The sequence below is a fragment of the Penaeus chinensis genome, chromosome 27 (genome assembly GCF_019202785.1).
Source record: "Penaeus chinensis breed Huanghai No. 1 chromosome 27, ASM1920278v2, whole genome shotgun sequence".
Lineage (NCBI taxonomy): Eukaryota > Metazoa > Arthropoda > Malacostraca > Decapoda > Penaeidae > Penaeus > Penaeus chinensis.
The window spans coordinates 10,815,344-10,830,343 of record NC_061845.1 but is presented as its reverse complement, the minus strand read 5'-3'; the positions used below and the strand labels follow the sequence as shown (position 1 = coordinate 10,830,343).

The following is a 15,000-nucleotide window of genomic DNA, read 5'->3' as shown; positions in this document are numbered from 1 at the left end:
TTCTCTGGAGGGACAACAACAAGCAGGCAGTTGTCATAGCTCCCAAGGTAAGGATTGAAGAACCAACATTTTTGCAGTTTTTTTGTATATTTTTATATCTACGTTTTGCCCACCACAGTTTCTTGCTTGGAAAGTCAGAGTCTCAGCTTTAACATGATGTATAACTACATCCATGTACATCATATTTCAGCAAAGAGTGGACCTTAAGCGATGGACCCTCTTCATGATGGCGGCAGATCATCCAAGTAACAGCCACTCAAGAGAATCAGCCCAGCAAGCGAGCGAGAATGGATTCCCAAGTGCAAAATCTGATGTTACGACCACAATCACAGTCCTCCTTGAAGCCTCATACAGAGAGCAAGAAGATAATCAGCTGCTAGACTGTTATGTGATGGTTAGTTTGTTTGTTTTTTCTTGCTGATATTTTGCTCCTACTCCTCCTCCTCTTTTCTCTTTCTCTTTTGATATCAATTGCTGAAGGACTACCAGATATGTTTCTCTTTCTTTTTTATTTATTAATATTTTCTAGGCAAAAGATGAGTAATTTTACTTCCCTCTAATGCCACTTTGTCTCCCACACAGGTAGAACAGTTATCTCAGCCCTATGCCTGGAAGGCCAGAGATGTGTTTGGAGTCATTGTAACAACAACCCCACCTCAGCTGCTTGCCATGATTCAAGCCTTCTTCAATAATGCTCTCATTGTTGATGATGACTTTCTTATTACGAAGCTTATTAGTAAGTGAAAATATTGTATGTGTTTACTGAAAAGGAGTTTGTTTTATATTTTTTATGTATTGATATGGTTATGTCCATTAGGATCTTCAAAATCAGAAAGTAAACAATTTCTCATTTTATTACCTATGGGATATCATTTCATCAGTTATGCTCTTGAAATTAAGACTTGCCTTTTGATTATTTTGAATCTTTTATAAGTTAACCAACAGGTTTGCTGATTAGAGTACACTTTTTCTTTGGTCATGGTAACTTTCTCGGGTTTCAGCGTTCACTCACATCTAAGGTTTTAGTTATTGATTTTTTGTTTTTCAGCTGTTGACTTAGTGGGTCAACCTTCAACCTTTGATGACCCACTGAGCATACCAGAAAGTGTGACCCCAGGACCATGGACCACAGAGAAAACTACTTGCACACAGATGGAGTTAGCTCGTTCTGTGTCTCCCACAAACTATACTGGTATAGTACCTTAAAGAACTCAGGGTTTTCTTTTTCTTTTTTTTTTCTTTTTTTTAACCTTTTTTATTTGCTGCTTAGTCCTTTTTCCTTTTTTTTTTTTTTTTTTTTTCCTTTTTTTTTACTTTATTATTTTTTATTACTATTGGAAGTTGTCGTCAATTGATATAGAGACAGGTTGCATGCATGCAAAAGCTGTCTGTCTATTATTTTTAAGACAATGCAGTTTTGAAATGGGAAAAAACAAAATGGACTTGAGATGTTACAAGTATTACATAAACTCCAAATATTATTTTCTATTATTTCATTATATGATTATAAAGGAGAGATGTTTAAAATGAATGCAAGATAGAATAAGTGGAATTAAAGATGTTGAAACTGATAGATTTAGTAGCTTTATTTAGGGTCAAAATTAATAATAATTTTGAATAATAACATATAAAGTTATAATATTTATCCATTATGATATGGAATAGTCCAGAATAGTTTGTCATTTACAATGATAGTTACATCATACTTACTTTTTATATAATATTAGTATAGAGAAAATTCATATTATTTTTCTCAGATGTTAAAGATAAATGGCATTCAGTAAACTAGTATTGATTTTTGTATTGGTTTTATCATCCTTGTCACTATTATATCTACCAGTAGCTACTTGATTTTATCTTAGATCCCTATAATGGTTGCAATTATATGAAGTCACCCTTGAATTGTTTTAGAACCCTTGATGATTTGATGATATTGTGATCTTTAGGATGAACCCAAAATCACTGTAATATTTCAATGTAGATAATGAGGAATTTGATATCATGAAGAAAATAGAAAGGGTGAGTAGTTAATGTAGTTCCCCTTCCATTAATGGAATAATGTAACTGTGTAGTTGATGTACTGCTCATGTTGTAGAGAGAAATTATTGACTTTTATAAGTTGCCAGAACTTTGAACTAGATATTGAAAAGAATGTTTAAATTTTAAGTTTTAAAGATCAAGTTCATAATATTGATTCACAGTACACAGGCCCTTTTTTTTATATTGATTTAGTTCTCTGTATCAGACTCTTCCATTTAGATAGGAATGTTGGTACGGGCATTGAATATAGCTAAGGAATTATCATTGTTAGAGGCTAAGATTAAAAAAGAAAAAAAAAATGCTAGCATTGATAACTTATTGCTATGACAAACTGATGTAAGCTTCAGTGGGTTCTCATCCAGAAAATAAGTCTGGAACTATATTTCCACCTATCAATATTCTCTCTTCACTGCAGTAATGATTGATAGTATTTTATTCATAATGCAGTGAAAGTTTATGTAATACTTGAGACTTCATAAACAATTATATAAACACTGTTATTGGTACATAGGAGATAAAATGAAACACAGGAACAACAGTTTTGAGGCAGACTAGATTGCTTATCAGATGGTAAAACCGAAATGGATGAATCCTTATTATCTGATGAGTCCTAGCTTCCTTGAAAAATCAGGTATTGTTTTTCCTTTCTTGCTGTGTTTCATCTCCTCATTCTTGAGATTTTATGTTATGTGGCATGCATTAGTAGGTATGGCTTAATTGGTCATAGCACAAGTTAGCTATTACAAGATCATACTGATTAGGAAATTGTCAGTGATTGGAACAAGAAAATGTTCAACTGATATGGGGGTAATTTGGGTCTTTGGTTTTCCTCTTTTGAAGAATTCATCATATTTTTAGTTATCAAAATATGTCCCTAATTTTACTGAAAGATGGGTTTTCTTTTTCTAATGTTTTTTAAGGGCATAAGATGTCAAAACTACTGGATGAATACTAGAGATGTATGTCATTTTTGTGATGTTGGCAACACCTTCCAGCAAGATTATTTTTATTTTGGTTATTTTTGATATTTCACTTTTGATTTGTGATAATTTTAGTTTTGATAGGCCTGCACTATCTTAGCTATTCATATCATTATAGAATGCTTTAGTTATTTGTTATACAGCATACTTGTTACCTCATTTACCATGTTTATTACCAAGCTTGTTTTCTGTCTCATGAGTGTCATAATTTCCTGTTTTTATTGCTCAGTAAATAATTAGATTAAATGATCAATAGATGATAATGTCATGCTTTCTTATTAAGTGTGTGCAGATGTAGTAATTTAGTGTAGCAATTGCATAAAAGTGTTAAATAGTGCTCTTGTTATTGGCCTAGATGTTACATCAGTATCTCTCCTACTTGATGGCCTTTTATGTTTACTCTAGAAAGCATGCCATTGAATGTATTTCAGTGTTTACATTTTCTCTTCCAGGTTTTCTAATGTGATTTTCTTGACTTCTTGTGTATTCATTATTTTTTTTTTATTGTTTCTCTACATAAAAGTTGTTTTAATACCCTATACTACCACTTTTTCCTCATTTCTATCTATTTTCTCCCTTCTTTTTCCACACTGATCTTTACCTCTTCCCTGTATATCTCCCCCCCCCTTCTCCTTCTCCCTAACCCCCTTCCTCCTCCTCCTCATTGGGCTTTTTTTTTTATTACATAAATTTTTTGTTTGGTCATCACATGCCTGTCTCAATAGATCCCTTGGACTCCAGGAAAAACTCCCTATCAGATCCTTGGTGCTGAGGGACGGGAGTGCAGGGGTCTGGGTGTGGGTGTAAGTTCTTTGAGTTTGTTTTTGCGTTCTCTCTTTCTCTATTCCTTTTTTTTTTTTTTTAATCACTATTTTGAACTTCAATATTAACATTACCTACCTTTTTTTTTTTTTAACAGTTTGTTTAAGGATGCATCTTCCTAGGTGTGATTTTGCTCTTATTGTAATGTTAGGATTGCTGATATTATTTCAATTATTCTTTGAGTGTATTTATTAGTGTGTATGTGTGTGTGTGTGTGTGTGTGTGTGTGTGTGTGTGTGTGTGTGTGTGTGTGTGTGTGTGTGTGTGTGTGTGTGTGTGTGTGTATCTGTGTCTGTATGTCAGTGTCTTTGTTTTTGTGTTTTTGTGTGTTTGTGTGGGTGCATGTGTATGTGTGTGTGTTTAAATGTGTACATGTTTGTTTGCTGTCATGAATACATCTATGTGTTTCTGTGTTTATTTGAGTGTGCATGAGGAATTCTATGTGCGCTTGCTTAATTGCATGCTTGAACTCAAGGACATGAGGTGAGTGTGAAAGCTACCTGTGGGATATCATTTTCATATATTGCAAGTGTCAGTAATGTGTGTCACAGTGTTTGTAAGAGCAGATACATCTTCAAGATGCATCCTTTTATTACAAAATTTCCTATTATCAATCATAGCACTTTAGATTTGTTGTTTTGTGGGCTTGGCTGACTATGTAAGCTTTTGACTGATATCAGATATAATGTAAAAGAAAAAAAAAATGCAGCAAATTAACCCATTGGTGCTGGGTGTATATACTGTCCACTGTAGTTTTGTTTTTTTAATTTTGTTTACACAGGTAGCTCGGCAAATGCTGACTCATCAAGATGTCAGTCAGTAGGCCATATATGACCTTATTAGATATCCCCATTGCCAGATTATTTTTTATTTAAAAATACTAATTTTATTTTTTTAATTTTTTTTTTTTTAGTCAAGGAAAGGGGCAAACAGATAAGTAATTGACCTCTTGGTCACTAAGCTCTTGTGGTCATTTGTGTAAACAAAATTGATAAGCTAAAATCACAGTGGATATGGCATGTATGTATATGCCATCCTAGCATCAATGGATTAAGCATTTATTTCTTTTGTCCAAAAAGCAAGTATGAATGCCTAATGGAATAATAAGAATGAAAACCAGTGTAGAATTGTCTGTTTATGATCTAACGATATAAGTTACCATGATGCATATAGTTGTCTGGCAGACTAGTCAGTCAGGCCCAATTTTTCCATGTCTTTCCAACATATATCTTGTGTATTTTTTATGATATAATTTTTGTAGCTATGTGTAGTTCATATGTTTTAGTAATCTGATTGTTATTTAGAAACTACTGAAACTGAGTAACATCAACCATCAGAATAATTTCCTCAAAGTTTGTGAATTCAGAATGCTCTTAATTGACCAAGATTAAGGAATGAAAAAAGTGTTCATTGTCTGAATATTATGATGTTATTGTTTGTTCATTTCATTTACGTTTGTTAGACTCAGAAAAAAAATATAACAATATGTTTAAAAAGGGATTGTAAATTCATTGTATTAGTGAACTTTGAAATATATCTATTACTTTTTTCAACCAATTTCTCATCAGTAAAAAATTGCCACTTCTGACCGGTACAGTAAAGAAGCTGCAGACTAAGATGAGCCTTTTTGCTCTGTACTGGGCTAATTACCTAGTCCTAGTTGTATTGTGTTGCTTACCACATTATTATATTATTTTTAAATGCTGTAACAATATTTTATTCTGTTTGGGATACATAGGTTATCAGCAACTCTTCTCAATTATCAAGCATCACACTGTTTCAGTTATATTAAAAAAAAAAAATTGATGAGGATTTCATTTTGTTTTCTAGTGTTTCCTTTACTAATTATTAGAACCAGTGATCCTAATAAACTGGATGAAGACTGATGATGTTTTTTTTCTTTTCTTTTTAATGTCTAAATCCATTAGAGAGATAAATAAATGCAAGCTTTTGTGATATTTTATGTACAGCTGATGAAAAGAAAAGAAAAATTGTTACAGCAGGTTTATAAAAAGGAAATTATGATTTGTTATTTAGTAAATTGGAAATTATGATTTGTTATTTAGTAAATTCACTGATATACTGATGACTGTTGGATGAAAAGAGTATTTTAATTTGCATGTCAAAGCAAATAGTAAATAGCAGGAAACTATAATTTCAACATTTTTTTGTCGTTATGTATAAAATAATTTAGTATATGTTTTAGATTTTTTCTGTATTATTAACATTGTGCTGAACTAGACTGGAAGAACATACAATTTCAGAAATGCTATTTCATTGTAGGAGCAATTAGCTTATTTTCTTTTTTTCATTATTGTTGATTAAATTTTTTACTTTCATTTATGTTGTATATCAAATTTTATTGTAATTATGCCTTTAAGGAATATTAATTTATTCTGTAGTTTTTTTTTAGTTTTTCTTAGAATTATGTGCTATTTTTGTATACCTTCCTTTTTTAAAGAAAGAAAAGTTACTAATCCGTTTTTTTTTTCTTTTCTTTTCAGTGGGCCAGTTATCAGTCAGAGAAGGCGATCCCATGGGAGCTTGTGGTATCTCTCTGCATCCTCCGACCCTTTCTGCTGTATTGCGTCAGCAGTCATCAGCAGAGAGTGCCACAGATACATCCACTACTCTTCACCCTCAATCATCTAGTGATAGTGACAAACGGGCTTCTAGCCTCGACCCTCAGTCATCGTATGACAGTGTCAGTGATTATCCAACGTCTGACACTGATGATCTATCTTGCAATGTTTATAATTTCTATCCCAGAGGATGGGCAGTGTCTGGCCAGCAAGTTGTGTCGGGACAGCCACTGTCAGTCCGGGGTGTCCTCAACCATCTGGAAGGTAAACAGTACAGAAAACCGTGTTCCATAGTGTCTAATCCTATGGAAGATTTATGGCAGGAGTCCGACGAGAAAACAAAAGTGGTGGATGCAGGCAGTGTCTATCAACACGGAAGCTTAAGATGCATGAATGGTCCTGCTGGATTTTCCAAAAGGAGTGAGACACTGTTGAAAGTTCGGAGGGGCTCATCAGAATGTAGTTATCCATATCGGTGTATCCCTGGGAAGGTAATTTGCCAGAACATACAGCATTCAGTGCCTGGCAAAGCTGAGCAGGAGATTGTGAAAGAGGCAGCTGAGTATTATCAGAGAGCAGTTTCCTCTGCTCAAGAACGCAGAGAATGGACCAAGAAAAGTTTTAGTTCAACCAGTGAGGATGATGGTCCACCATGTAAATTCTCATTCTCTGACACTAAAGAAAAAGCAGTTGTTACACAAGAACCCAAGAGACACCCTGTGAGAATTAGTAGTGAAGCTGATCTAAGTAGAGCTACAAATATAATAAAAGAAAATCTTGCAAACATTGTTGAAAATTATCTAGTAAAACATGGCAGTTCTGAATATCATCACCTTATTCCAAAGGCTAAAGGTAATGGTGATAGAAGTGTTGAGGCAGATACCCATAATGGTAGTCAAGGTGTAAATGTGAATGTCAGAGACAAGGTCATTCATACAACAACATCCAGGGTCCTAAATGACCAATATGAGGTTACCAAGACACAAGATGTACAACAGATCAGTATATCCATAAGCTTTGAAGATGATGAAAAGTTAGTCACTGAAATTATGGGAGGCTGTGATGAAGGTCTTGTGTCAGTTATTGATACAAAGAAGGCTCCAGTACAGGGCTTCAGTGAGGAAGAAGTAAGTAATTACTTTGCAAATCAAGAAGAAAGTCCTGATAAATCAATGGAAGAAGATCAGTCTCCAGTTCTCTCTCCAGTAAGTGGGAAAATTGCAAGTAAATCCTCAGGAAGAAGTGAAAAGAAATTAGTGAAGAGTGAGGAACTTTTGCCACCTACTATGAAGCGTGAAAGTTGTATTGATATTCCAAATAATGATGATGAATTCAGAAGTGTCACAAGGTTTGAGGACCAGAGCATTCAAGAAAGAGCCTGGCTGGAAAAGGAGGAATTGCCAGGCTCTCTTATTGTAAAAAGTGAGGCAGTCATCAACATTTCTGAAACGTTTATTGGAAATGGAAACCTTGATGAACCTAGCAGAACTAATGAGAAGATGCTGGAAATGCTCCAACTCCACAAAAATGGTGTAATGGAAGATTCCCACACAAAGGAAGAAGATATCTCAGAGAAGCTAATTGACTTAGAAACTGAAAGTGGAATAAGAGAAAAGGAGCTAGCTCAAGTAAACAAAATTGCTGACGAGTCACCGATTTTGAAAGAGAGTTCATTGATCACTGAATCACTTGAAAAAGAGGAAAAAGTTAGCAGTCCAACTACTGAAGAAAAGGTATATTCACCAGATACTGACTCCACTTCAGTTGAGAACATGGATTCATACAGAGTCAAAGATATTAATAAATCACTGGCAGGTAATGATAACAAGTATTCTGATATACCCATTATTTTAGACAGTGCCCAGGAGAACATAGCTGTTAGTGAAAAGAAAACTCATAAACTTTCACTTATTAGTGAAGTTGAAGAAAATGGGGATGGCAACCATTTAGAGGTCCAAGAGAAAGGCCAGGTTGATGAAGTGAGTGATGATGATAGTTCACAAAAACCAAGATGTCTCAAAGATATACACAAACTAAATACAAAATCCAGCACCACTAGTGAAAGTTCATTTGAATCTCTTCCATACAGAATGCTTTCATCTCAGCCAGATAGCCTGAATGATGATTTAGGACTGGTCATAGAACTGACTAGTGCACCAATAGATTCAGAAAAGGCTTTAGCTGCAAAACGTGAGTTGATCAGGCAAGAGCGAATGGCTGCAATGTCCCTTATGAGTGGAACACTGTTAGAATCAAGGGATGAAATAAGATATGAAGCCATCTTTGAGAAAGGGTCTGAGTTTGATACTGTTGATGTAGAAAAGTGTACTGATGTGGATGCAGTCCATGGGGAGGAGAATATTGAAGTGAATGCCATGGCAGCAGCAGCTTCAACACAGGAAGAAGATAGAGAAAGTTACCCTAGCTCCTTGTTTGATTCTGGTGTGGATATAGCAATGCATGAACATGTGAGCAGCATAAATTCATCCCTTAGCAAGTCACTGGTCAGTCCAGTAGAATCTGCAGCAGAGTCTGGTTTCTCAAGTTTGAAGGAGCCTCTTGTACCAGAGGGAGCCATGGTGGAAGATAGTGGGCCAGGTGAGCACAGGGGAGTTTGCTTAAGTAAATCAAAAGATAGTCTTGATCTCACTGACACGGATAAGTTCCCTGGTACAGATACCCTCTCAGATGACATGGAAACACTCTCTTCAAATGCTGGTGATATTACCCTTGTGGAGAGTGGCCCTGTCTCTAAGGAAGGATCTGCACGAGGAAGCGTCTCTGATGGCATTTATCAAGACAATGGGTATTTGAGATATGGCTCGGAATCATCTCATCTAGATTTAGATTCAGTTGGAATTCCTAATACATATCTTAAAGGTTCACATTATGAGACTGCAGCAGGTGTTGAGGAAATATCAGGAAGGGATGAATTATCTCCAAAGGCTGGAGGAGAGAAGTTGACTCAACAAAATCTGATGAGACATGCAGAGAAGACCTCTATATCAACAGATATTGTAGATTATTGCAATAGGTTGCAGAAACTTTCAATGGATTATGATAAAGTTAGCACATCAGAGAAATTTGATCAAAAGTCTGCCAAGTATTTGCCAGAGGAAAGTGAAGCATCAAAGAGAAAGACTAGTGAGTCCATTTCATCAGAAGATACAGTTATATCGAAAGTGTCTGCTGAAGAACAGAATAATAAGATTCAGTCACAAGGATCACAGGAAGACCAAATGGAGCTCCCAGAGAGCCTTCTGGAATGTTCAGAATATGAGGATATAAGCAAGACAGGAGACTTTGACAAAGGAAAGGAAAATGGGGAGCCATGCAAGTCTCCCATAAGTCACATTGGAATGAACAGTAGAATTAGTGTCAGCAGCGGTGAAGGAGTAGAACACAAAGATAAAGACTCTGCTGTTGCACCTGCAGTATCATCAGGAGCTGACCAATATTGTGACATTGCAATTGAGGGTAAATCAGGGGAGAATGAGGGACTGTCAGATGTGATGAACAGGGTAGACACAACAGAGCTTAATGGTGATGAATCAATGTGCAAAGAAGAAGAATCTAATGGAAGTTCACTTATTGGTTCAGTTGAAAGAAAACAGTCTTCAGTAGGACACAAATCTAGAGGATCCACACTGACATCATCCACCAGTCAGTCTGAAGAGATCCCTAAAGATGTCAGTGCAGCTGAAAAAGTTCCTAGCCAAGAAAATGATTCTCCGAAGGATTCTACAACAAAACAGAGCTATCAGTCAGAGAAGACCTCCATATCTGGTGCAGAGGAGAAGGAGAGCAGCAGTCAGCCCGTTCCTATGTCTGAAGCAGAAAAGAGCAGAAAGTCTAACAAGTCAAAGAGTGATGTAAGTGACAAATCGAGTCCAAATGCCCGGGAAACATGTAGCAATTCAGACAGACCAAGCCGGCACTCAAGCAGAAGTGGAGTTTCTGACTTGGAGGATGAGGTGTTCCTTCCACCCAGTGAAAACTACATCTTTGATGGTAGACCTGTAATTTATTGTCCCAAAATAGATATGGCTGATCAAATAGGAATTGAACACCCACAAGTTGCTATGAGTGTATTTGCAGTCATTCCATCCAAGGAAATTAAAAGTGGCAAAGATGGCCGATGGGAAGAGCATATGGGTAAAGGGAGTGTATTTAAGATGGCTGATTATTATGCAGCACAAGATAGCCAAATTCAGAAGGAAGAGAAAGATAAACCTCTTGTTGTATCAGAATTTAGGAAGATATCAGAGGGATTCACTGTGGCAGAAGACAGTGTTCTGTTAGAAGAAGAACAGCCCAAAGCTCCAGTTGAATCTGATACCAGTGATGGAAATGTTGAATGGAAGAACAAGAATGCAGAGAGTAAAGCTCCACTGAGATGCACAGGAGGTGCCCCATTAACAGATGATTATACTCACATAGAAGAAGATGAGATAGAGCCAATAACAGCTGCTAAAGAAGAATTGAAAGCCACTAAGACAGATAATGAAGGATGGGTACCATCAAAAGAGTCAATAAATGTAAAGAAACTTGATAATGGGACTTTGGGTGAAGCCAAGGTAGAAAAGGTAAGTGATACTAAAAGTTCATGCAAGCCCACAAGAGTGATTCATCCAGCAGTGAGATCAAAGAGAGCAGATGGTAGTGTTCAAAACAAACAGAAAAATGTTGAAGAGATACATGGTCCACAGACTGTCCTGAAGTCTGGAGTATCAGATATAGAGAGCAGAAGTCATAAAGAATCTGCTATTTATGATGATCGAGTTAGGTCATATGATAGTGAATGGGTGATTGCAGCAGATGGACATACCATTATTAATCCTGTTTTTCAAGAATCTCCGATATCCCCATTCACAACTCAAACTAACAATTTGATAGAGGAGTCACAGAAGCCTTCAGATTATAGAGTTTTTGATTTAAGTAAACCACCCTTAGATGACACTGTTGACCATTCCAAACCAAAGCTGGCACGAATGGCCAACTTGGAGAGGTCTGACACAGCTATAGCCATACAGAGAGTATCAGACATGGAGGTGCTTCCAGTCAATAAAGTGGCAATAAAGATTTTAGATAATGATGAAAGTGTACCACAGTCCCCAGTATTGTCTCCACTTTCTCCAAGATTTCCTGGTAAGACAAACTCATCATTTTCAGGTGCCAAGGAAGCTGTGGCTGCTGAAGAAACGATTACACGAAGAAGAACAGGTTCAGATGCAAATGATCACACCACTGGGGACAAGGCAAACGAGAAGCGCATAAATACCTCAAAGAGGGAAGGTAAAGTTTTCGATTTTGACAAAGTTCCTGACCTGGAAGAATGTAAATCACAAGGAACAGGATCTCTGAAGTCTAAAGAGAGTGAGGAGAGCGAAATCAGCAATGTAACCTCAAATGAAGAATATTCTGCCAAATCTGAACCAGAGATGAAGACAGAGGGAAGTGAGAGACTCTCCACTCTGACTCTTGATGAACAAAGATCAGTTTCCAAAGGGGACATAAGGGGTGGTTGGGCTGTAGGTGGGTCCCTGGAGTGCTTGGAGAGAACCAGCTCCAGCAAGGAAGGTAAAGGGCATCATCAAGGATCTATATCAAGTGCCAAGTCAGAAGACCTTGGCATGAAGTGTGAGAAAGTGAGTTTAAAGTCACAGGGCTCTTTGGACAAATTTCCTCATTTTGACCAGATCAGTGCACAGCAGAAGGCAAGGGGGGCTCGGAAGAAAGTCCTTTCTGTTGATACTGAGGGTAAAGACAAGCTGGGAAAGGAGAAAAGCAAGGAAATGCATAGGAGTGCAACACTTCCGGTGGGGTCCTTGTCAATTAAAAAGGAAGATAAGAAAAAAGAAAAAGATGAAAAGGTTAAAAAGAAGAAGAAAGAGAAGGAAGTGGGGGTTGTAGAAAAAAAATCAGCAATATCATCTCTAAAGGGGTTGCTAAAGAGGACCAAACCAAAGGAAAAGGAGAAAGAGAAAGAGAAGGATAAGGATAAAGATAAAGATTCTTCATCCCAAGAGAAGCTATCCTCTCCCTCTCTGTTTAGAAAATTTGAGAGGAAGAGTCGAAGCAACACACATTCTCCACTGCTGGATGACAAGAAGCATACCAGTCCAGGTAAAGTTGCAAGTAGCACGCAGCAGCGTGATGTAGATAAGTTAAAACATAGTCCTGTAGCAGCTAATGGCAAAACTCGTCCAGTAATCAGTGGCCCTGTAGATGTACGTCCACTAAGCAGCCCAGCAGAGATTGGTTCATCAGGTAGAAGCAGTTCTGTAGTGGGTGCTTCCGGCTCAGAAAGTGAAAGCCCTGCTAGTAGCCACCACTCCTCTCCAAAACGCATTGTAAATCACACTCGTAAGACTAGCATGGGTAACCAACCATCCCCACGGTTGTATAGACACGTCCTTACAAGAAACCTCTCCAGCAGTCAGGAATCAGTAGACAATCCCATGCTCTCGTCAAGTCACTCTTCACCTCAGACGTCACCCCATACCTCTCCAAAAAGAAGGCTTGTACCTGCTTCAGCATCCTCTTATAGTCTTCCTGCCAGTCGTGACATGAGCCCTCCTGCCCCTGTTATGGGGACAAGAGCCCTCAGAGGTTCTAACAACAGCTTTTCAGTAACAATTGGCTTCAAACCCACAGTTGAAAAACATAGCAGAACCATGAGTGAAGGAGCTGACCTTAACAAAGTAGCAGTATCTCCTGTATGTAAGCGGAAAGAAGGGTCGGGTATTTTGACACAACTTAATAAACGATCATCTTCAATGGAGATTCTTGTATTTGGGAAAATCAGAGAACACTGTTCAGAAGGGGGTAAATCTCCTGGTGGAAGCCCCTTCTCTCGAGAGGGGAGTTTCCGTTTACATAGGGAAATATCTGTTGAAACATTGTTTGAGCTTCCCGAGACTAGTCCCAGATCAAGCAGGACACAAGAAGAATACCAGGAGTACCTAAATGAGGTACAGGCCAGGAATGACTCACAACATGGGTCTTCATGGAGCCTATTTGAAGAGTCAGAAACGGAGGGGCAGCATAGAGCCACGCCAAAGAGGAGGAGTTCACACCATACTGCCATGGGTAAAAAATTAAGTTTACCACATAATATGCATCTTTCAGGTTTACGAGAGACTGCATCATCAAATCCTAATCTGCAACGCTGTGGTTCACCGTTTGTCCGTGGTGTCACACACAGTTCAAGCTTCACCTCCAGCCCCTTTAGACGTCCCCACTCTTCCACTGCTGTGTTTTCACCAGCAAAGAGAGTTATCTCCTCAGTTTCAGGTATTTCCTCATCTGTGTATTTCATGTAATAGGTTAGGGGATTAAAATTATCATATGATAATCAAAATAGTCATCATACAGTAATGATTATATCATCATTTACTTTAAATAGTAATATTTATTGATATTGTTAATAATATTGATGTGGATATGTAAATATATATGGCTAACCTTAACATCAATAGGTGTATTCATAGTCATTTCATAACTGACTTTCAGGTTTGTAAAAACAACTGTAAATGTATATGTGTGTGTGTGTAGGGGAAGGGGGGGAGGGAATTCAACTGGAAGAATATTACTTTCTCATACTCCCTACCTCCCATTGACAATGAAAAAAAAAAATAATTGAGAAAAGGGCCTGCCACTTTTTGAGAGGCTTTTCTCGATTGTGACTGCTGAGATTAACGTATTTACTTTGAAAATCATCCTGTTGGACTCTAGACGTTAAGGTCTACATATAAAGATTAAGACAATCTCTATATTTGCATTAGGTTTGTCTCCACCTGGGGAATCCAGTCCTGGTATGCCCCTGATGCGTGTGGAGGAGGAAGGGCCTTGCCGGAAGAACTTAGATGTCGATACAGGAAAGCCACCCAATGTCCTCGTGTATGCAGCCAATAAAGCAGACTATTTCGAGGCTGTCAGGGATACGCTTGTAAATTGCCTTAATCAGGATAGGTGAGATTTCCCAATAGTGATGTTTGTTTTGTATCTGTTCTTAGCCATTTTGAGGGTTTTGTTTAAGAAAGCAAATTTAATAAATATTACAGTATCCAAAGGATTAATATGTATATATATATATCTTTTTTTTTTTTTTTAAGTATTAAGTGGCTATTATCTCACAAAACAAATATTTTTATCCCTCAGATACACAGTCTATCAACTGACAGATGAAATGGCATTCAAGTCCCCATGGGCAGGAAGTACTACATTGTTAGTAGTCTGCGGTGATGTCCCTGCTCATGTGTCAACAGTTTTCATCAGGTATTATATATGAAAGAATCTTATTAGCCCATCTTGTTTGTCTCCATAACCTCTTCTTTTAACTTAGGCCTCTACTTTTCTTTTAAGTTTCTCTTTTGTTTGCCTTTTTTCTCTTGTCTTTCCTTGATTTCCTTTTCTTTTCTTTTTTCTTCTCATTCCCTTTTGCCTTTCCCCATCTCTTTCCCTATTCCTTTTTCCTTTTCCATTTACCCTTTTCCTTCTTTCATTTACCTATCCCAATATCTTTCCATTTCCCCATCGTTGATTCCCTGTCTTTTCCCTTTCCCCTCTCTTTT

At 37.3% G+C, this 15,000-nt stretch overlaps 1 protein-coding gene across 4 annotated transcripts in view; it reads left to right on the top strand.

The window, feature by feature from the left end:
- The window catches only part of LOC125039795, a 57,710-nt gene that overhangs the window by 16,089 nt on the left and 26,621 nt on the right, over nucleotides 1-15,000 (top strand). For 3 of the 4 annotated variants that reach the window (XR_007116149.1, XM_047634069.1, XM_047634068.1), the window contains exons 3-9: nucleotides 1-47; nucleotides 191-394; nucleotides 583-736; nucleotides 1,049-1,192; nucleotides 6,347-13,720; nucleotides 14,212-14,398; nucleotides 14,588-14,704. The exon at nucleotides 1-47 is cut by the window's left edge and continues 75 nt beyond it. Coding sequence is in view for 3 of the 4 variants with exons in the window: in XM_047634069.1 (XP_047490025.1) it covers nucleotides 1-47; nucleotides 191-394; nucleotides 583-736; nucleotides 1,049-1,192; nucleotides 6,347-13,720; nucleotides 14,212-14,398; nucleotides 14,588-14,704 (8,227 nt within the window). In the remaining variant the exon portion in view is untranslated. Of the gene's footprint in view, nucleotides 48-190; nucleotides 395-582; nucleotides 737-1,048; nucleotides 1,193-3,745; nucleotides 3,824-6,346; nucleotides 13,721-14,211; nucleotides 14,399-14,587; nucleotides 14,705-15,000 lie in introns of those variants that run through there. The other variant, XM_047634071.1, reaches the window with a different exon arrangement.